The 20,802-nt window shown below is 46.9% G+C and overlaps 1 protein-coding gene across 1 annotated transcript in view; it reads left to right on the top strand.

Annotated features, from left to right (window-relative positions):
* ABCA13 (ATP binding cassette subfamily A member 13) overlaps positions 1–20,802 on the top strand; it is a 396,112-nt gene that overhangs the window by 98,812 nt on the left and 276,498 nt on the right. Inside the window, exons 25-28 of the mRNA XM_069587332.1 lie at positions 1,671–1,865; positions 4,915–5,079; positions 5,955–6,132; positions 9,183–9,322. Of these exons, the coding sequence (XP_069443433.1) occupies positions 1,671–1,865; positions 4,915–5,079; positions 5,955–6,132; positions 9,183–9,322 (678 nt within the window). The remainder of the gene's footprint in view (positions 1–1,670; positions 1,866–4,914; positions 5,080–5,954; positions 6,133–9,182; positions 9,323–20,802) is intronic.

Genomic DNA, 20,802 nt, shown 5'->3' with positions numbered 1-20,802 from the left:
TCTTTTCCAAGGTACGTCTGTGCCTCATAAGTCCCCTATGGAAAAAGAGCTTTTGGTTAATTAGGTATGTAAACAACATCTTTCTCAAATATTCAAAATGTCCATTAGCATATTAAATTCTCCCTCCGTTTGTGATGGTTAGTTTTATATGTGTATAGGGCTAGGCCACAGTACCCAGATATTTGGCCAAATAGCAATCTAAGTGTCCTGTGAGATTATTTTTTAGATGAGATTAACATTGAAATCTGTAGACTTTGTGCAAATGGTAGTTGTTGTTCAGTTGCTCAGTTGTGTCTGACTCTTTGCAACCTCACCGGCTGCAGCACACCAGGCTTCCCTGTCCCTCACCATCTCCCCGAGGTTGCCAAAACTCATGTCCACTGAATCAGTGACACCATCCAACCATCTCATCCTCTGTTGCCCCCTTCTCCTCCTGCCCTCAATCTTTCCCAGTATCAGGGTCTTTTCCATTGAGTCAGCTCTTTGCATCAGGTGGCCAGCATGTTGGAGCGTCAGCTTCAGCATCCGTCTTTCCAATGGGTATTCAGAATTGATTTCCATAAGGACTGACTGGTTTGATCTCCTTGCAGTCCAGTCTTGAGCAGATTACTCTTTGTACTGTGGGTGGGCCTCATCCAATCATTTGAAGAACTAAGTAAAAAGACAGAGGCTTCCCGGGGAAGGGGGATTCTGCCTCCAGATGGCTCCTGGGGCTAATCTGCCACACTAGCTTGGCCCTGGGCTTCCCTGATGCCAGCCGACCCTGCAGAGCATGGTCTTGCCAAGCCCCTCCAACTGAGTGAGCCAATTCCTTAAAAAATCTCCTGGAAGATGCATAGTATCTGTTTTTCTAGAGAACCCCCATTACTCTATCATTCTACTTCTTAGTGATTCTTAGGGCTCTTTATGGCATCACATGAAAGCAACTGATGAGTTCTCCATGTTCACAAGGCTCCTAAGAAGGGAACAGTAGCTCTTATTCACAGAAGGTCCCTCTTGGCCAGAACGTTTTGCAGTAATTGCAGCCATCAGAGTATGAACACAACAGGAAGTCTGCTGCTTGTTTTAAATTCTGCTTTATAATTGTCATATTAACCGGAAGACCATTAACAGGAATTCATTCCCAGGCGGAGATGCAGCCCCGGCCTTCTCACAGAGGGAACAGCGGTATGCCCAAGATCAGCACAGCTGTCCTCGGGCCCTGCTTTTCACACTGTTTTCTTTTTCTTTTCAAAAATGATAACTGCCTTGGAAATCTGGTTTTCAGTTGGAGGTGGAGGAGAAAAAATAGTTCACACTGATAACACTGGGAAAAAAAAACAAAAACCGGATAACGTGAGAGCAGAGGCTAAGACTCACTGTCAGAGGGAGAGACACAGACATGACTTCTGAGAGCTTCCTGGGTGGAGGGCGGGAGGCAGCTGGGGGCCTGAAGGTCCCAAGTCATCACTCTGTTGCTTACAGATTCAGGGGATTCTGTGTGCATTTTAGAAACCTTTCCATTCAAAATGTTTGAAATAGCACAGAGTTTGGGAATCCATGAAAATGCAGGTAAAGCCTCAGCATCTTGGGAGAACGGGCTTTCCAAGGTCTCATCACTGGGGGCGTTCTGAGTCCGGGGACTCCACATCTCAGGCATAGTCACGTCCAACCTTCATGCTTCGACACAGGTGCTGTCCAGCGCCCTGACAGTGGCTTTGTCTGGAAGTTGCAGCAGGGATATTCTTCAGCTCCTGCTCCAGTTCCCTGAAGATGGAAAGTCCGAGTCTGCAGCGAGGGAGCTGTGTGGCCTGCCCAGGGCCCAGGTGTTTTCCATGATTGTGGTGTTGGCTCGAAACCTGGACCTGCGGAACTTCATTTACAAAGTAAGGGGAAGACGGGTGCTGGCCTGGCTCGGGCAGCGCGAGGGGCCAGTGTGGATGCATCAGGCCAGCAAGGCCGGTGTGGACTTTACAGCCTCGGCCTGTCCCCGAGCCTCCTGGGCACCACCTCTGGGCGGGGGCACGGAGTCAAGGGCTGCTCAGGAGATTTCCTAGGGCATTGGCACAGGACATTCGCCGCAGCATTGGTGGCAGGCAGTGTGCTCACTGGGGAGGGACCAGTGAGCAGAGTCGCCACCCTAGCTTAGCACCCGCTTCCTCCTCTTTGATGAGCACTGGTCTGACTTTCTTGGGGAGGCTGGGTTCTGCTGCCCACAACCCCCAGTGGCCCCTCTGAGTCAGAGCCACTCTGCTACCTTGGCCGTGACCTCCTCTGCCCACCGTTACATCGTGGGGCACACGGACTGTGTCCCATGAGGGGACGTGCTGGGGCCTGTCCAGGAGAAGGTGTGCAGATGGTGGGGGCATCGGGCAGCCCCTTCCTGTGTGAACCAGCTTGTTACCTACACCCCCTGCCCCCAACCACATGCCCACGCCCAGCAGGTGAGGGGTGGGAGATGGGAGAAACCGAGGGTTATAGTGTGAATGAGAAGGAGCTGAAGTTGACTGTGGGGATAGCTGCCTGGGGAGCCCAGTCCCCCTCTGCACACAGGAGTTATGCCCAAGGGATCACACGCACATGGCTCATGGCCTCGATCTTGCACTCTTGGTCCTGCCTTGTCTAGAACTTGCTCATCTTCCAGCCTCCACTCTGTTTATGTCTCCAGACCCTTCACCCTTGACCTCTGGTCTTGCTCCAAGTTTCTCCCCAGGGAGATCAGCCGACATCTGGGCCGATCGGAGTTAGCGTGGTGGCTTTAGGAGCTCTGCATCCCAAAGGACAGTTTTGGGATTTGCCAGTCCAGTCCTGTTTCCTTCGTGGCCTCCCTCTTTTCAGTAACTCCAAGAATCCAGTGGGTGGATGTTGGATCACACACACACACACACACACACACACACACACACACACACACAGAACAAAAATAACTCTCAGGATGAGAATTAATTCTGAACATTTCAGAATCTTCATTTCAAGCCCCAAGCAGAATGAACATGTCCTGAGTCTCCGTGACTGGCGAGGCCACCCCCATCGAGGCGTGCCCGGGCCTCCAGCTCGCGTGCAGGCGGGTGGGTCCTGTGCTCAGCAGGTCTCTCCACTGTGCCATGCGCACTTTGGGCAGCGTGCCGCCCGGTGGAGGCCGGCTCTCTTACGCACACAGAAGCGACCGACTTGAAACTGGTGCTTCTCGGGCCCAGATAACTGCTTTGACAAGCGCCATAAGGATGGAATACTGGGTTGGAGTTGCTCTCCCAGACACCATGAAATGGACACCACTGTTAGTAACACCAGCTCCTTCTAGTCGCCCGGCTCCAGGGAAGCCTGTTGGTCCATGGTGATGCTCCGGTGTTAGAGCCCCACAGACGCACGTGGGAGCCACACCAAGCCCAGGCATCAGCAGGCTCAGCCTACGCCCCGGGCCTCTCGACTGACAGCGAAGCTAGGGTGCATTTCACAAGACACCATTTGCGGTTAATGTCCAGTGTGTTCCTCTGGCCTTAGGTGCTGGGTCCCAAATCGGGCCATGCACAACAGCCAGTGTCCCTGAGGGCAACTTCTTAGGTGCAGCTGCAGTTAGAAAGGCGGGTGGAAATGTGACAAAAGCCTGCACTCCTTTGCTCCTGTCCAAGGTGTCTCTGTTGCCTTAACTGAGGACAGTCGGTTTGTTTTGAGCAGAGAGAGTGTGTGAGGGACAGAGTGGGGCTTCTGTCCTGCAGGTCAGGGGCAGAGCCAGCAGCCACGTGGCAGGTGCAGAATTGTCAGGGGCCAAGGCCTGAGTATGCAAACCTGGAAATTCAGATGAGAGCAAAGGGAGGAGACCTACTGTGCAGCCTCCACCTCTGTGGGAGGAGGCAGTGTTTGCTGATTTACCCATTCATCCAGAGACTGGTATTTTTTATAATTTTTAATTTATTTGTTTGTTTGATTTTCTCCTAACACAGTCTTCAAAATAACTTTTTTTTTTTTGATCTGGACCACTTTAAAATATTTATTGAATTTGTTGCAATATTGTTTCTGTTTTCTGTGTTTTTTTTTGGCCATGAGGCACGTGGGATCTTAGCTCTCTGACCAGGGATTGAACCCACAACCCCTGCCTTGGAAGGCAAAGTCTTAACCACTGGACTGCCAGGGAAATCCCATGACAATCTTTTTAAAATTTTTTTAACCTTTTAAATTATAGTTGGTTTATAGTATTGCAGAGTAAGACATGCCTGAAGTGACTTAGCACACATGCGCTGATTGTTTTATTTATTCAGTTGTTTATTTTTGGCCACGTCGCAGGTGGGATCCTAGGTCCCCCACCAGGGATCAAATCCTTCCCATGTGCAGTAGAAGTATGGAGTCTTAACCACTGGATCACCAGAAAAATACTGCTGCTACTGCTACTGCTGCTACTGCTAAGTCGCCTCAGTCGTGTCCGACTCTGTGTGACCCCAGAGATGGCAGCCCACCAGGCTCCCCCATCCCTGGGATTCTCCAGGCAAGAACACTGGAGTGGGTTGCCATTTCCTTCTCCAGTACGTGAAAGTGAAAAGTAAAAGTGAAGTCGCTCAGTCATGTCCGACTCCTAGCGACCCCATGGACCACAGCCTACCAGGCTCCTCCGTCCATGGGATTTTCCAGGCAAGAGTACTGGAGTGGGGTATTGTTGCCTTCTCCGACCAGAAAAGTACTAGAAAGAAGAATTTTGAAAGTGATTTGAATTTTAACAACAGGTCACATCTGCCCCTGCTTTACGTGTTGACAATCTTGGTGCGGTAGAGTGTGCTCCAGAAATGGGGCAGATAGAGAGGACCTCATAGGGCACAACAGAGGTGTCTCCCAGGCTCAAGAGAATAAAATCAAATAACACTCTTCACTCCCTTCACTGTACGCCACGAGGCTCGTGAGGTCCCATGTCCAGGGTTGGTTATGTCCTGTTGTGTTTCCTTTGAGACTCTGCTTCCTGCTGAAGCCAGCACCCTGCTGAGTGCCCTGCTGGACATCGTGTCCAGCCTCAGCCACCTGCTTCCCAGAGCTGGCCGCGTCCTGGAACGCCTTCCTGCATTCCTGCATGAATTTAAGATCACTGCTTTGCTGGATGCACCCGACTTCCAGCAGGTGGGTGTTTGGTCTTGGCCCCGAGAAAGGTGTGGACCCACTGTGTCCTTGTGTTTGCTCCTTTGGTTTTCTTTCTCTTTCAACGTCTGAAATGTGCACTGATGACCAAGCATGGGGCTAAGGGGGCCTCTTAATGGCTCTGTGTCATGACATCGTGATGAAGAGCAAAGCCTGGGGTGTCCTTCAAAATCCGCGGAAGCAGACTCCAGGGAAGGCACATCCATCCATGCACGTGTGTTTTCTGTAACCTAAGAAATCACAAAATTGTTCATCCACACAAATGAGATTCCAGGGGCTTTTTTTAGCTTCTCAGAGACTACATTGCTTTCAAAAACTTCAATACGTTTATTTGCACAGAAATAATTGGCTTATAGATTGCATATCACAAATACAAACACAAAGTCCGGTGAGGTTAGTATCCTGAGGTTCGTTTTGCTTGGACTCTGTCTGCCTGGAATGAAATGGTGGGGAGGGGGTTGTGTGGGGGCCTGCTGAGGGGGAGGGGCAGGGGGAGGGGTGGGTGGTGTGTCCTTGGACCTGCCTTGGAGGCAGTACTTGGGTTGATCATCAGCTGAGGGCTGTTTTGATGACCCTCAGGCATCTGGGAAATTTGGTTGTAGAGACACATATTCATACTATTGGTTAGTCTGAGTTAGTGATATTTATTGAGTAATAATTTATGTGTGTGTATAACATTAGTCTCTTCAACCATATAGACCAGCAAAATCAAGGACAGAAAAGACTAAAGCTCAGATACTGTACCTTTGACGTGGTGACAGTCTTCCGTGTTCCTTTGGAGGAGGGGCGGCAGGCTCAGGAGCCTGTGAGGGAATCACTCTGAGCCACTGTTTGCCTTGTTTTTCTTTTGTTCTCAGGCTTCACAAAGTAACCAGGCCAGAAGTTCAGCCTTTGGTTCTTTCCAGTCTTTGATGAAGATGGTTTGCAAGGACCAAACGTCTTTCTTCAGCAGCTCTGACACCTTTCTTAACTTGCCTAGAGTTCATGAACTCTTAGGAGATGACAAAGAGAAATTCAACATTCCTGAAGATTCAAGTAAGAAAACAGTAATCCACATGTGTTTAGATTAATTTGCATTTTGATAATTAGCCCTGCTTTGTACAAGATACTCAGTCTGTGTGAAAAATGGGAACATACTTGCCGAGAATTTCCTGTTCCACCGTCCAACCTGTATCCTTCATTTAGTGTGAAGTCAGTAAATGCTGGTCTGGCAGTTGGCTTTGTAAGACCCCTGCACCCTTGAGCACAGGCTAATTCTGTCACCTGTGATGCCACAGAACTGGGTCTTAAATTCTGGTGCCCTTGAAGCCCCAGCCCTTTGGGATCCCGGAATAGCCAGTGAGAGTGAGAGGTCTGGGTTTTGGTTCCTGCAGGATGGCTGTCTCAGAAAGCCAGGAGAGCTGTATGTGGCCTCCCACAAACTTGCCTTCTAGATAAAGCTCAGTAGCAAATAACAGCAGAGTGAAAAGTGATTTCCTGGCCCTACTTTAAGTGGGTGCATTTTGATTGGAAAGACAGACTAAGGGTAAGTGTGCTGATAAAGGTATAGACTGTTCAGTCCCACCAACTAGTTGGGTGTCTTCAGTCCTGTGACTTCATGTCTCAATCATGTTCATCTTGTGTTTAACATGGGAACTTAATACCTGCCTCATAAGGTAATAGGAGTGATGCCTACTAACTGTTGAGGACCGTGCTCTAGTGTGTCTAGTGTATTAATTACTCTTCCACACTGCACAGCAAGCCAGTGGTTTAGGACACACACACTCATCGTCTCATGGTCTGTATGGACCACAGTCTGAGCGCTGACTAGCTGGGTCCTCTGTCGGGACTGGCAAGGCTGCAGTGAGAGTGTTCGTTGGAGGTGGTTGTTGGTAGAACTCGCTTTCTTGCAGGTGTAGGAGCCTGATGGCTGCATCTTTAAGGACAGCAGTCCTCTCTTTGACAGGGGGGCCTCTGGACTCTTTTAAAGGGTTTGGCTGATGGTTCAGCCAAGATAACCTCCCCTTTGATCAACTCCAAGTCAGAATCCCTGCACCACGCCCGGATAACCTGACCATGGGTGTGTCCACACAAGAAGGTGTGAGTGCTTTGAGGCCATCTTAGACTTCTGTCTGCTGTACCCAAGACGCCTTTTTCTATACTTGTGCCTGGGATGGATGGAGGTGTTGGGGGGGGGGGGTGGGTGGGAAGGAGAGAGCTGGACTATGTACAGGAGGAGCTGCAAGGTGTCCTCAGAGCTGCCTAGAGACAGCGTGTTGGTGTGTTCATCAGCTGATGGATAATTGGGTGGCTGTTGAACAACATAGAGTGTGGCAGTGTAGATACACATTAAGGCTATTAATGTGGATAATATTTTGTTGTCTCCTACACTAATCCTCATTTCCTCTTGTTTCTTGCATATGGGTTTTTTGAGGATTATTGATTTGTTCATCAAATCCAATCATTCAACCATTTATCCATCCATTTATCCTTCCATCTTTCCAACTATGGATCCATTCATCCTTCCATTGATCCATTGATACAATCATCCATCCACCCATCCACTCATCTATCCATCCAACCATCCATTCATCCATCCATCCAGTCATTCAGCTAACACTGAAAACCAGTTTTTCTGGGTTCTTTCATACATTTATTTCAAATGATTATCCCATTAACCATAGGAAATACTAATACCTTCATTTTTCAGTTGACATGATAGAGAAGGTTAAGTGACTTGTCCAAGTTCACACAGCTCCCAAGTGGCAGATGTCAGGATTCTTGGTTTCAGATTTCTCTTTATGTTCATATTCTTATGTGTTTCCCAACCTAAAAATTGCCACCATCTATATTAAGCTTATAATTTAAAGTGTGAGTGAGTGAGTGAGTGAAGTCGCTCAGTCGTGTCCGACTCTTCGCGACCCCATGGACTGTAGCCCACCAAACTCCTCCGTACATGGGATTCTCCAGGCAAGAATACTGGAATGGGTTGCCGTTTCCTTCTCCAGGGGATCTTCCCGACCCATGGCTTGAACCCAGGTCTCCCGCATTGCAGGCAGATGCTTTAACCTCTGAGCCACCAGGGTTAAAATATCAGTAAGAAGAATAACCTCTATACTTAATGCTATAAAAAGTCATTATGGAATCATGTACTTTATTTTGTGAAATTATTTCTTTCAATTTTATTGTGTTTATTGAATAAAAGGAATTTGCTTTTATTTTCAAATGGGGAATTTAGAAAGCTGGAACTAATAGTGGAAATGATTATAACAGTAATTTTCATACACTGGATATTACAGATAGTGGTATCAAAGCTAAGATGATATTTTCATTTTAAATGTTCCCTTTGGGAGTAAAAGAATGGGTTATACTGAAGCATTTATCACTAGCTTAAAACCTTTACTATTTGATTACTAATCATTATCATGGTAAAGGTGCCACCTTCATTAGGTACCTATTGGTTTAGTCAAGTAAACCTTCCATTGAAACCAACCAGCACCACAGCAGGTATGAGTGCCATCATGAGGAACTGATATTTGGGTGAAAGCTAGGTTCTTTAATGTAACAAAAGTAGTCAGTAGTTCAATAGTTAGTCAGTAGTCAGTAGTAGCAATAGTTCTTCATAAATGCAGCAAAGGAAAGCCTGTAGCATTTCATAAAGCTAAATCTTTAGCATTATGAAAAGGCCTGTAGCGTTTCATAAGGAAAGCCTAATTCTCATCTGGATGCTGTGACTGTTGAAATGAAAATTTTCCAGATTAAACGCCAGATGCATTCCTTTTACATCACTGTTTTCGTTTTCAAGTGTCTTTGTCATTATTTGGTACCTTTACCAATGACTTAGTTTAAAGATGTGAAAATCATATTTCCTTTTCATTCAAAATATCAATGGGAACAAAGTTTTGAGAAAAGAACTGCTAATGACAGGGATCGAAAAAATATTTCTGACCTTACTGCCCCAATTCAGAATTGAGTCATGAAAAAAATATATAAACCACTCATTTGGAAGTGAGGTGTCATGGCTATATAAGTAAATTCTCCTGTTATCCTGGGCATCCTGTATCATGAGTAACACTTTTTCTTTTTTCTTTTTTTAATGGTGACAGCGCCATTTTGCTTGAAGCTTTATCAGGAAATCCTGCAGTCTCCAAATGGCGCTTTGGTGTGGTCTTTCCTAAAACCTGTATTACATGGGAAAATACTGTATACACCAAACACTCCAGAGATTAATAAAGTCATTCAGAAGGTGAGTGTGACTGAATGAGGGTGTTATAGACCACACAAGCAGTCCAGTGGGGAGCAGGCTGTTAAAATATTTGCCATGATTGTTGTATAGCTCAGATTACAGACAGTTTTCTTATGTTGATGACAATTCATTTTGCATTTTTTGTTGTTTGACTTTTGCCTGTGCTCTTGGTTGTTGAGCTTAGACGTGCTGCATCATTCTTTCAGGACATCTGGGGGAGGAGGTGTTATTTAGAGTAACTAATGCCGGGGGAACAATTAGACAGAAAGAAGGAGGCTGGTCAGGTGGTCCCAGGAGGATGTGGAGAATAGGTGGGCATCTGGTGATGAAGGGAGAGTCAGACCCTGTGTTTGTGGTCTGGGTCTGGTTGTGCCGTTTCCCAAGTTGGTGGCGAGCCTTTGGTACCCTCACTTTCATTTCTTGGTCCCCACCCACTCTGCCCAATGGCAGGCAAGCTCAGGTGAAGAGGTAGAGAGCTTCCCTGGAGGAGTTTGGGCATTGCACAGCTCTGCGCGTTTTCCCTTTCTTAGGCTTCTTAGCTTCTCGTGCATGCTGAGTTGCTTCAGTCCTGTCTGACTTTTTGTGGCCCCATGGACTGTAGCTCGCCAGTCTCCTCCATCCATGGGATTCTCCAGGCAAGAATACTGGAGTGGGGTGCTATGCTCTTGCAGGGGATCTTCCTGATTCAGGGATTGAACCCGGGTCTCTTCTGTCTCCTGCATTGGCAGGTGGGTTCTTTACCACTAGCGCCACCTGGGAAGCCCCATCCAATTCAGGATTTATCATTGGTCATATTAGATGACGGTGCTGTGTTTTCCCGCAGTCTCATCTTTTTTTCTGACGGTGGCTCATGAGTCTGCAGACACTTTTGAGGGGCTTCAGGAGGCCATGGGCCCTGTCAGACCCGGGGAGGAATCACCAGTCCTATTAGTGCTGAGCTACCAGGCTTCAGATGCTACCCACAACTTAGAAGCTGAAAAGTTAGTGGTGGTGTGCAGTCATCCAAGCAGTTGGGTTGTTTTGGGTCCAAGTAGGTTTTACCAGTTCATGTTGCCTTTCCCTTACGGCTGCTGTGTGGAGTCTCTTTCCCACCTGTGACTCAGCTCAGGGGCTATATTTGCCACTGTTTATTCTCATGGGGAAACAGTGGTTGACTTCATGTTTTTAGGCTCCAAAATCACTGCAGGTGGTGATTGCAGCCATTAAATTAAAAGACGCTTATTCCTTGGAAGGAAAGTTATGACCAACCTAGACAGCATATTCAAAAGCAGAGACATTGTCAACAAAGGTCCATCTAGTCAAGGCTATGGTTTTTCCAGTAGTCATGTATAGATGTGAGAGTTGGACTATAAAGAAAGCTAAGCACTGAAGAACTGATGCTTTTGAACTGTGGTGTTGGAGAAGACTCTTGAGAGTCCCTTGGACTGAAAGCAGATCCAACCAGTCCATCCTAAAGGAAATAAGTCCTGGGTGTTCATTGGAAGGACTGATGCTGAAGCTGAAACTCTAATACTTTGGCCACCTGATGTGAAAAGTTGACTCATTTGAAAAGACCCTGATGCTGGGAAAGATTGAGGGCAGGAGGAGAAGGGGATGATAGAGGGTGAGATGGTTGGGTGGCATCACTGACTCAATGGAGATGAGTTTGGAAAAACTCTGGGAGTTGATTATGGACAAGGAGGCCTGGTGTGCTGCGGTTTATGGGTCACAAAGAGTCGGACACGACTGAGCAACTGAACTGTGCTGATTCTGAATGTACTTGATAACTTCTGCTTTTATCTTGAGAATGTCCATTTGGAAGGGTATTTACCGAAAGCCTGGGCTCTCACAGTGAAGTGACGTTAATCTACACGGGCATCAGGCATTCATCCTTTCAGGGCCGTGCTTCAGAGGGGCCTAGAGCCAAAGCCAGTGTTATTCAGATAATCTCAGTGCATTAAGCTTTTAAGGACTGTGGGTATTTTAGAAATTTCCCAGAAAATGGCTCTATATCACAGCTTTATTTTAAATTCAACTTTAAAAATTCAACAAAAAATGAATTTATTATTGTTATAGTATATATTATTGCACGTAATATCATTGATAACAATATTATATGCACTATAGTATTATATACTGGGCTATATGGTGTACTATAACAGCTAGTGTGGCCATCCTCTTGTTGAAGGGCTCACCCTGCAATGGGGAAAGGCAAGACAAACATCTGAAGAAATAACTCAGAAATAATGTGATGGGAGAGTCATTCTGAGAGCAGTGTCCGCAGGCTTCCTTCCTGGTCTGTGGGTCAGGGTTCGACCAAGAGAAACAGCAGGGAGAGTTAAGAGGAAGTGTTACCACTGTAGCAAGGTGCTAGGGTGATGGGCTGGTCAGTGATGTGAAGAGAATTTTAAAGCACGAAGCCTCTCTGCTGGGCTGGGAGGGTGTCAAAGGAAGGGACAAGACCGGATGTGGCCTCCAACCAGGGTTGGGGTCCCGACCTCCATGAGGAGAGCATGGTTCTGGCCAGCTGGGTGGCCAGGTTGCCCAGGAGCCTTCCTGGTATGGTTTCAGGGGCATCTGCATACTGGGGGCTGGAGAAGGTCTACACTCGGTGACTCTCAGTGAGGTTGGACCAAGCCAGGCCTGGGGGCATCATCTGCAACCGGGAGTCGTCCACAAGGAGGTGCCAGGCCAGCAGCAGCTCCTGCTGTTGGAGAAGAGCCTGGAAAGGTGCTGTGTGCAGGGGGCCAGGTGCACGGGATCTGGGTGACCAGGAGGCTCTGGAGGCAGCCGCCTGCTGGGTGAGGACTCCACAGTGAGGTGGAGAACCCTCTGAGGGAGCCTCTCGGGGGAGCCACCTGCCAGGAGTGGGGATAGACTCCACAGTGAGATCAAGAGGAAGAAGCCTCCCTGGCAGCCTCCCAGATCTCTGTGGCAGAGCTTCACATTGAAGCAGCCAGCACAGGCCAGCCCTGCCCTTCCAACCAAGCCTGAGTGTGGACTTGAAGCCGGGGGATGACCAGATACCCACACAGCAGGTCCTACGTGGGCTTCTTCATCTTAGGGACCTGGGGCTCCGGAGGGATAAGGAGTTCCCACAAAGCTCCTGGAGAAGGAAATGGCAACTCACTCCAGTATTCTTGCCTGAGAAATCCTATGGACAGAGGAGCCTGGTGGGCTACAGTCCATGGGGTCGCAAAGAGTAGGACATGACTGAGCATGCTTGCACATGGAATTAAAGTACAAAGCTCATCAGCTCTTAAATATTAAGTCTCAGTTTATCAAATATGTATTGAGAGGAGGTGGAGGGAGAGATACTAGGGAGGAATCCCTGCCTGTAGTCCTGACCCTGCTGGAACCTCATCCAGCCCTCACACCCACAAGGGGTGTTAGCAGTGACCTCACTCACTCCTCGGGTGAGTCTCAGGGGCTAGTCAGCATGGCAGAATCTCTCAGCAGGGGCAGTGGTGACTTCTGAACCCAGGTCTGTGGGTCTCCAAGGCCCATGTTTTACTTCTCTGTCACACCTCACTGTATCCCTACCCTGGGATGTGCATGCTAGCAGAGCAGCTCTGTCCTCAGAGGAGCGTGTTGTGGGCAAATGGGACACGGATCCCCAGTGACAGCACCGGGCAGGGCGTGGTGAGAAGACTGCTTCCCACAGGATGGGTGGTTATGGGAGGTCATGCTAGGGGAGGCTGGTCACTGCTGGCCTTAGGGCTTCTGATGGGGTGAGGTGCGGGGGTGGGGGCCGTGTGAGTGGACACCCATTCCTGCTTCTGCACTCACATAAACACGTTCAGATGCAGATTGAACCACATGCTTCTCCAAGGTTCCGGGAACCATCACGGACACTTTTCCAGATCCTCTCTTGTTCACTTCTCAGAAGAACCCAGTAGGGCAGGTGCTTGTTGTTTGAAATCGTTGAGTTATGTCCGACTCTTTTGTAACCCCATTGACTGTAGCCCACCAGGCTCCTCTGTCCATGGGATTCTCCAGGCAAGAGTACTGGAATGGGTTGCCGTTTCCTTCTTCAGGGGATCTTCCCGACCCAGGGACTGAACCCACATTTCCTGCATTGGCAGGTGGATTCTTTGCCACTGAGCCATCAGGGAAGCCTGTGGGTAGGTGCTACTAGGTCCATTTTACAGATGGATCATTGTGAAGGCTGGTGAGGTTTACTTTCCCATATTTATTAGCTGGTGCATGCATGCTCAGTCACTCAGTCATGTCTGACTCTTTGCAACCCCATGGACTGTAGCCATGCTTCTCTGTCCGTGGGATTTTCCAGGCAAGAATACTGGAGTAGGTTGCCATTTCCTCTCCAGCAGATCTTCCTCACACAGGGTTCAAACCCATGTCTCCTGTGTCTGCTGCCTTGCAGGTGAATTCTTTGGCTGAGCCATCAGGGAAGCCGTCATTAGCTGGTGCATGGAAGCATATTGTGGACTCCATAGCTATATGCTTTTCACCAGCCGTATTTACAGTGTTAGGTCATCATGTGCGAAAGAGCTTGTACCCTGAAGCACTCTTTACTATTATCAGCCTTGGACACTAGATTCCTGATCAGACGCTCTGCACGATTTTATGCCTTTGTGTATTGGTGCGTGGTATTTATCCACCTTCAGCACACGACTGCCTTTGGGGGAACTTGGGGAGGATGAGAATTAGCCTCACAGGTTACAGATGGACAGAGGCTACTGGTGTTTTTACTATTAAGTGGACATGAAGCCTGATGATTAAGTAACTGAATAGAAATGAAAATTTTGCTTTCTGCTGCTTGTCAAAGATGAAAGATGTCCGTGAGGTGGGAGCCTCCCGGGACTGGAGTCTGTAAGTGAACTTGACACCGGCTGGAGGTGCATGCTCCCTGCATGCAGGACTATGTGTGTGCACAAAGCACTGTGGCCCCAGGAGGCAGCGACTGCCCCCGGGGAGCCCCTCAGAGGGAACAGAACTTGCACTCATTCGATGTCTGACTGCGGGCATCAGATTACTCATCTGAAAATAGGTCCTCACCATTCACCCCGGAGTGAGATTCTCGGGTGGGTGGAAATGTTCAACATGCAACATTTTATCAAACGCAGCAAAGTTGCCCGGAGAAAAAGTAATTACATTTACAAATAGACTAGTTTGATGTAATCCCCTGTAAAGCAGCGGTTCCTTGAGAAAGCAGCGTCAGTAGGTCTGGGAATACACTGCTCTGTGAAACTAGATAATCCCCAGCCCCCGAGATGCATGCTGCTCCCGCACGGACCTCGGATGTCTGTGTGCTGTCATCGTTTTGTCCTCGAGTCCAAGGCCACAGGTTAATTAAGGTGACAGCTGTGAGATGGCCGAGCCAGGACAGACAGACAGTCAGCCACATCCAAGCACCATGAGAGACGAACACCTTCTCCAGACTGCTTTGTAAACCTGGCTTCAGAGCTGAGATGGTTTGCTCAGGGTCTCTCCACAGTCCTTGGCCAACCTGGCCTCCAGCTCATGTCCTTTGACTCAGAAACCTTGTTGGCCTCCTCCAGCTCCCTCAGGCCTCATTCCCCTTAGAAGCATTAGGCAAATATTCTGAATGCTGAGGAGGGAGCTGCTAAGTCGCTTCAGTCATGTCCGACTCTGTGCGACCCCATAGACGGCAGCCCACCAGGCTCCCCTGTCCCTGGGATTCTCCAGGCAAGAACACTGGAGTGGGTTGCTATTTCCTTCTCCAATGCATGAAAGTGAAAAGTGAAAGTGAAGTCACTCAGTCATGCCCGACTCTTAGCGACCCCATGGACTGCAGCCCACCAGGCTCCTCCATCCATGGGATTTTCCAGGCAAGAGTACTGGAGTGGGGTGCCATTGCCTTCTCCGGAGCAGGGTGATGTAAATAATGAGCAGAAAAAATAAGCCCACAGCTAAGATCTCATGCTGTGACCCAGTCACAGGCTATTTTGTAAAACCAGCAGTTCCTAGGTGATTGATAGGTGAAAAGAGAACCCAAGCAGTTTCTCCCAAGGAGGTAGAAGTGACGATAAGACTTGAGGCTGTGGCATTTCTGAGAATTGTGCCCACTTCCAGGTGGGGCTCTGAGCTCCAAGCCTCCCGGTCTCCCTACAACCTTCTGAAGGTTTTGTTCAAGTTCTTGATTCTGTAAGTTTTCTATTTCACCAATTTGGGGAAGTTTTCAGCCATTATTTCTTTTGATAGCTTTTCAGCCCCACTCCTATCTTTCTTGGCCTCAGATACAAACATGGAACCTTTTGTTACTGTCCTACAGGTCCCCGAAGCTCTGGCCGCCTTGCCTGTTTTTCCCTCTTGCTCTTATTGGTTGATGTGTAATTTCCTGTCCTCTGTCATTTCTACTCTTCTACTTGAGGTCATCTGGCAAATTTAAAATACTTTTTGTTACGGCGTTTTCCAGTTCTGTACTGCCCTGTGCTTATCTGTCTTTCTAATAACTTGTATTTTCTTGTTAAGATTTTCTGCTATTTAATTTGTTTCAAGATAATTTTGAGTTGCTTGTTGAAGCATTTCTATGATGACAGCTTTAAAATACTTGCCAGATCATTCCAGCATCAAGTTTGTCTCAATACTGGCATCAGTTGACTGCTTGTGAGTTCTCTGGTTCTGTGTGCAGCAGGCAATGTTCAGTTGTATTGTGGGCATTTTGACTGTTATGTTCAGAGACTCTGTAAGAAATACCTTTCACTTTTGCAGACAGTCTGTTGTTTAGGTTTAACACACAGGTCTCAGCCTTGTTTGTAGGCTGTGACTCCAGGGACGTTTAATCATCACAGGCTTTGTGCTGTTATTTTGATCTGCTCGCTTCATCTGGTACCCATGAGGCTTCTAGTAGTTTCCAGTGCTGCTGCCTGAAGTGGGGAGGGCTTCTCCAGGAAGTCTGTGCCTCTTAATCCCCTTTGCTTATTTCACTGGAGACCACCAGTTTGTTCTCTGAATCTCTGAGTGTGGTTCTGTTTTGTTTGCTGATTTGTTTAGTTTTTTATGCTAAGTGAAATAAGTCAGAGAAAGACAAGAACTGTATAATATCATTTAAATGTGGAGTGTAAAAAAAATGAAACTAGTGAATATAACAAAAGAGAAGCAGGACTTTCCTGGTGTTGCAGTGGGTAAGAATCTGCCTGCTGGTGTAGGAGACACGGGTTTGATCCCTGGTCCAGGAAGAGTCCGCTTCCTGTGGAATCATAGTTGTTGTCATTGGAGCAACTAAGGCACAACTAGACCCATGTGCCTCAACTGCTGAGCCTGTGCTCTAGAGCCCGGGAGCCGAAACTACTGAAACCAGGGTGCCAGAGCCTGTTCTCTGCAACAAGAGAAGCCACCGCAATGAGAAGTCTGCGAACAGCAATGAAGAGTAGCCCCTGCTCGCTGCATCTAGAGACAGCCTGGTGTGCAGCAACAAAGATCCAGTGCAAATAACAGTAATAAAAAGACAACCTTTAAAAAAAGCAGCAGACTCACAGATATAGAGAGCAAACTAGTGGTTGTCAGTGGGGAGAGGGGGGTGGAATAGGGGCTGGGGAGCAAGAGGTACAGGCTCTTATGTATGAAATAAGCTGCATGGATATATTGTACCGCATAGGGAATATAGCCAGTATTTTATAATAACTAAAATAGAGTATAATCTTTAAAAATTGTGAATCATTATATTGTATACCTGTAACTTATATATATTGTATAGCAACTATACTTCAATTAAAAAAAAAAAAAAACCAAACCAGAAATGGTCTTCAGATGTTCAGACCCAGCAGTGATGGTTTTCCCCCTCCTGTGCTAATTGGGCCTGTTATCTAGCCCTTTCTCTGCTCTGAGTTCCAAGTCCTCCCTGGCTTAGATCTCTTGCATCTGTCTTGATTTTCTCTGACTTGTCCTTTTCCTTCTTTGTCTCCAGCCTCCTCTGAGGGCTGGAGTGGGGTCTGTGTTATGGCTCCAGACCAGTCCCCAGTTTGTCCCCTTTGCTTTGACTCCGAGCCTGTGCTCAGCCTCTGGATCGCACCTCTTCCTGTGGGGTCGTTCCCGTGTCATCATGGCCTCCTCACCACCTCCTCTGTGCTCCTGGGTGTTTCTTGAAATACACAGTAGTTGCTTTATACATTTTCTCCTGTCTTGCCCTAAATCAGTTCCAGATAAAGACCTTTATTCTGACGCATACACTGGCCTCGTCTTTTGAATAGAAGGATCTCTTCATGTGCCCCTTGGTGTTTCCCATGCTTGCTCATCCTTAGGAACAGAGGCTCACACTTACCCGGGTGGGTAAATAACACAGACGTCATGTAGGTCCACACCTCCCAGGGTCATGTGAAGGCAGCGGGGAGGCGTATGGGTAGGCTGCACCTCCCTTTATGGCTCAGACCCCAGCAGCCGAGCAGGGGGTGGGCACAGGTGCAGGGCAGGGAAGGCAGGAGGCAGCAGAGGCAGCCATGTGCTGGTGAGCGCTTCATCCTGTCCTAGACTCCTGGTGGGAATTAGCAGCAGGAGCCCCTCGCTTCTTTCTAGCCCCTGAACTGCTGTGACCTATGCCCTTGTGACCTCAGAGGTGTGTGGTTGGACTCCCAAACCCTCTTTAATCTTACCTGTTTGCATTTAGACTGTTTTGATATAGAAATATAGTAATGTGGCCATAGGCATCTTCATGGGGCTTTCCAGGTGGCTCAGTGGCAAAGAATCCACCTGCCAGTGTAAGAGACCCAAGGGATGTGGGTTTGATCCCTGGGTCAGGAAGATCCCCTGAGGAAGGAAATGGCAACCCACTCCAGTATTCTTGCCTGGGGAATTCCTTGGACAGAGGAGCTTGGCAGGCTACAGTCCATAGGGTTGCAAAGAGTTGGACACGACTAAGTGTGCACACACTCACACACACCCACACACATAGAGGCATCTTCATGGGTATAGCTTTGTATTTCATCTCAATCATTTCCTTAGGACAGTATCCTTTTATTTTGAGAGAAAAAGGCAAGGAAGTTTTTTGTAGGTCAGTGACTATGAATATTTTTTATGATACCAAATTATTTTACAAAAACCTTTGCTCATTTGCTCTGCCAGCAGCAATAAATAAATAAATAGAGTTTTGCACTACTGGTGATAATATAAATTAATACAGGCACTATGGAGAACAATATGGAAATTCCTTAACAAACTAGGAGTAAAACTACCATATGACCCAGCAATCCCAATACTGGACAATGTTGTCGGGTAGTTGGTAAGTCGTGTTTGACTCTTTGTGACCCCCATGGACTGCATCACGCCAGGCTTCCCTGTCCTTCACCATCTCCTGGAGTTTCCTCAAATTCATGTCCACTGAGTGAGTGATGCTATCTAACCATCTCATCCTCTGACATCCTCTTCTCCTTTTACCGTCAGTGTTTCCCAACATCAGGGCCTTTTGCATTGAGATGGCTCTTTGCAGCAGGTGGTCAAAATATTGGAGCTTCAGTTTCAGCATCAGTCCCTCCAATGAATACTCAGAGTTAATTTCCTTTAGGATTGACTGATTTGATCTCTTTGCTGTTCAAAGGACTCTCAAGAGTCTTCTCTAACACCACAGTTCAAAAGCATCAATTCTTTGGTGCTCAGCCTTCTTAAGGTCCAACTCTCACATTCGTACATGACTACTGTAAAAGCCATAGCTTTGACTAGATGGACCTTTGTTGGCAAAGTGATGTCTTTGCTTTTTTTTTTTTAAAATTAATTTATTTTTTTAACTTTACAGTACTGTCTTGGCTTTGCCATACATTGACATGAATCCGCCACGGGTGTACATGAGTTCCCAACCCTGAACCCCCCTCCCACCATCCTCCCCATATCATCTCTCTGGGTCATCCCAGTGCACCAGCCCCAAGCATCCTGTATTGAACGTAGACTAGTGATTTGTTTCTTACATGATAGTATACATGTTTCAATGCCATTCTCCCAAATCATCCCACCCTCTCCCTCTCCCACAGAGTCCAAAAGTGTGTTCTTTACATCTGTGTCTCTTTTGCTGTCTCACATACAGGGTTATCGTTACCATCTTTCTAAATTCCATATATATGTGTTAGTATACTGTATTGGTGTTTTTCTTTCTGGCTTACTTCACTCTATATAATCGGCTCCAGTTTCATCCACCTCATTAGAACTGATTCAAATGTATTCTTTTTAATGGCTGAGTAATACTCCATTGTGTATATGTACCACAGCTTTCTTATCCATTCGTCTGCTGATGGACATCTAGGCTGCTTCCTTGTCCTGGCTATTATAAACAGTGCTGCAGTGAACATTGGGGTACATGTGTCTCTTTCTATTCTGGTTTCCTCAGTGTGTATGCCCAGCAGCGGGATTGCTGGGTCATAAAGCAGTTCTATTTGTAGTCTTTTAAGGAACTCCACACTATTCTCCATAGTGGCTGTACTAGTTTGCATTCCCACCAACAGTGTAAGAGGGCTTCTTTTTCTCCACACCCTCTCCAGCATTTATTGCTTGCAGACTTTTGGATCGCAGCCATTCTGACTGGTGTGAAATGGTACCTCACTGTGGTCTTGATTTGCATTTCTCTGATAATGAGTGATGTTGAGCATCTTTTCATGTGTTTGTTAGCCATCCGTATGTCTTCTTTGGAGAAATGTCTATTTAGTTCTTTGGCCCATTTTTTGATTGGGTCATTTATTTTTCTGGAGTTGAGCTGCATAAGTTGCTTGTATATTTTTGAGATGAGTTGTTTGTCAGTTGCTTCATTTGTTATTATTTTCTCCCATTCTGAAGGCTGTCTTTTCACCTTGCTTGTACTTTCCTTTGTTGTGCAGAAGCTTTTAATTTTAATTAGATCCCATTTGTTTATTTTTGCTTTTATTTCCCATATTCTGGGAGGTGGATCATAGAGGATCCTGCTGTGATTTATGTCTGAGAGTGTTTTGCCTGTGTTCTCCTCTAGGAGTTTTATAGTTTCTGATCTTACATTTAGATCTTTAATCCATTTTGAGTTTATTTTTGTGTGCGGTGTTAGAAAGTGATCTAGTTTCATTCTTTTACAAGTGGTTGACCAGTTTTCCCAGCATCACTTGTTAAAGAGATTGTCTTTAATCCATTGTATATTCTTGCCTCCTTTTTTGTCAAAGATAAGGTGTCCATAGGTGTATGGATTTATCTCTGGGCTTTCTATTTTGTTCCATTGATCTATATTTCTGTCTTTGTGCCAGTACCATACTGTCTTGATGACTGTGGCTTTGTAGTAGAGCCTGAAGTCAGGCAAGTTGATTCCTCCAGTTCCATTCTTCTTTCTCAAGATTGCTTTGGCTATTCGAGGTTTTTTGCATTTCCATACAAATCGTGAAATTATTTGTTCTAGTTCTGTGAAAAATACCGCTGGTAGCTTGATAGGGATTGCATTGAATCTGTAGATTGCTTTGGGTAGTATACTCATTTTCACTGTATTGATTCTTCCGATCCATGAACATGGTGTATTTCTCCATCTATTAGTGTCCTCTTTGATTTCTTTCATCAGTGTTTTATAGTTTTCTATATATAGC

This window comes from Ovis canadensis, chromosome 4 (genome assembly GCF_042477335.2).
Source record: "Ovis canadensis isolate MfBH-ARS-UI-01 breed Bighorn chromosome 4, ARS-UI_OviCan_v2, whole genome shotgun sequence".
Taxonomy (NCBI): domain Eukaryota; kingdom Metazoa; phylum Chordata; class Mammalia; order Artiodactyla; family Bovidae; genus Ovis; species Ovis canadensis.
The sequence above is the reverse complement of the archived record's forward strand: the minus strand, read 5'-3'. Positions and strand labels throughout refer to the sequence as shown.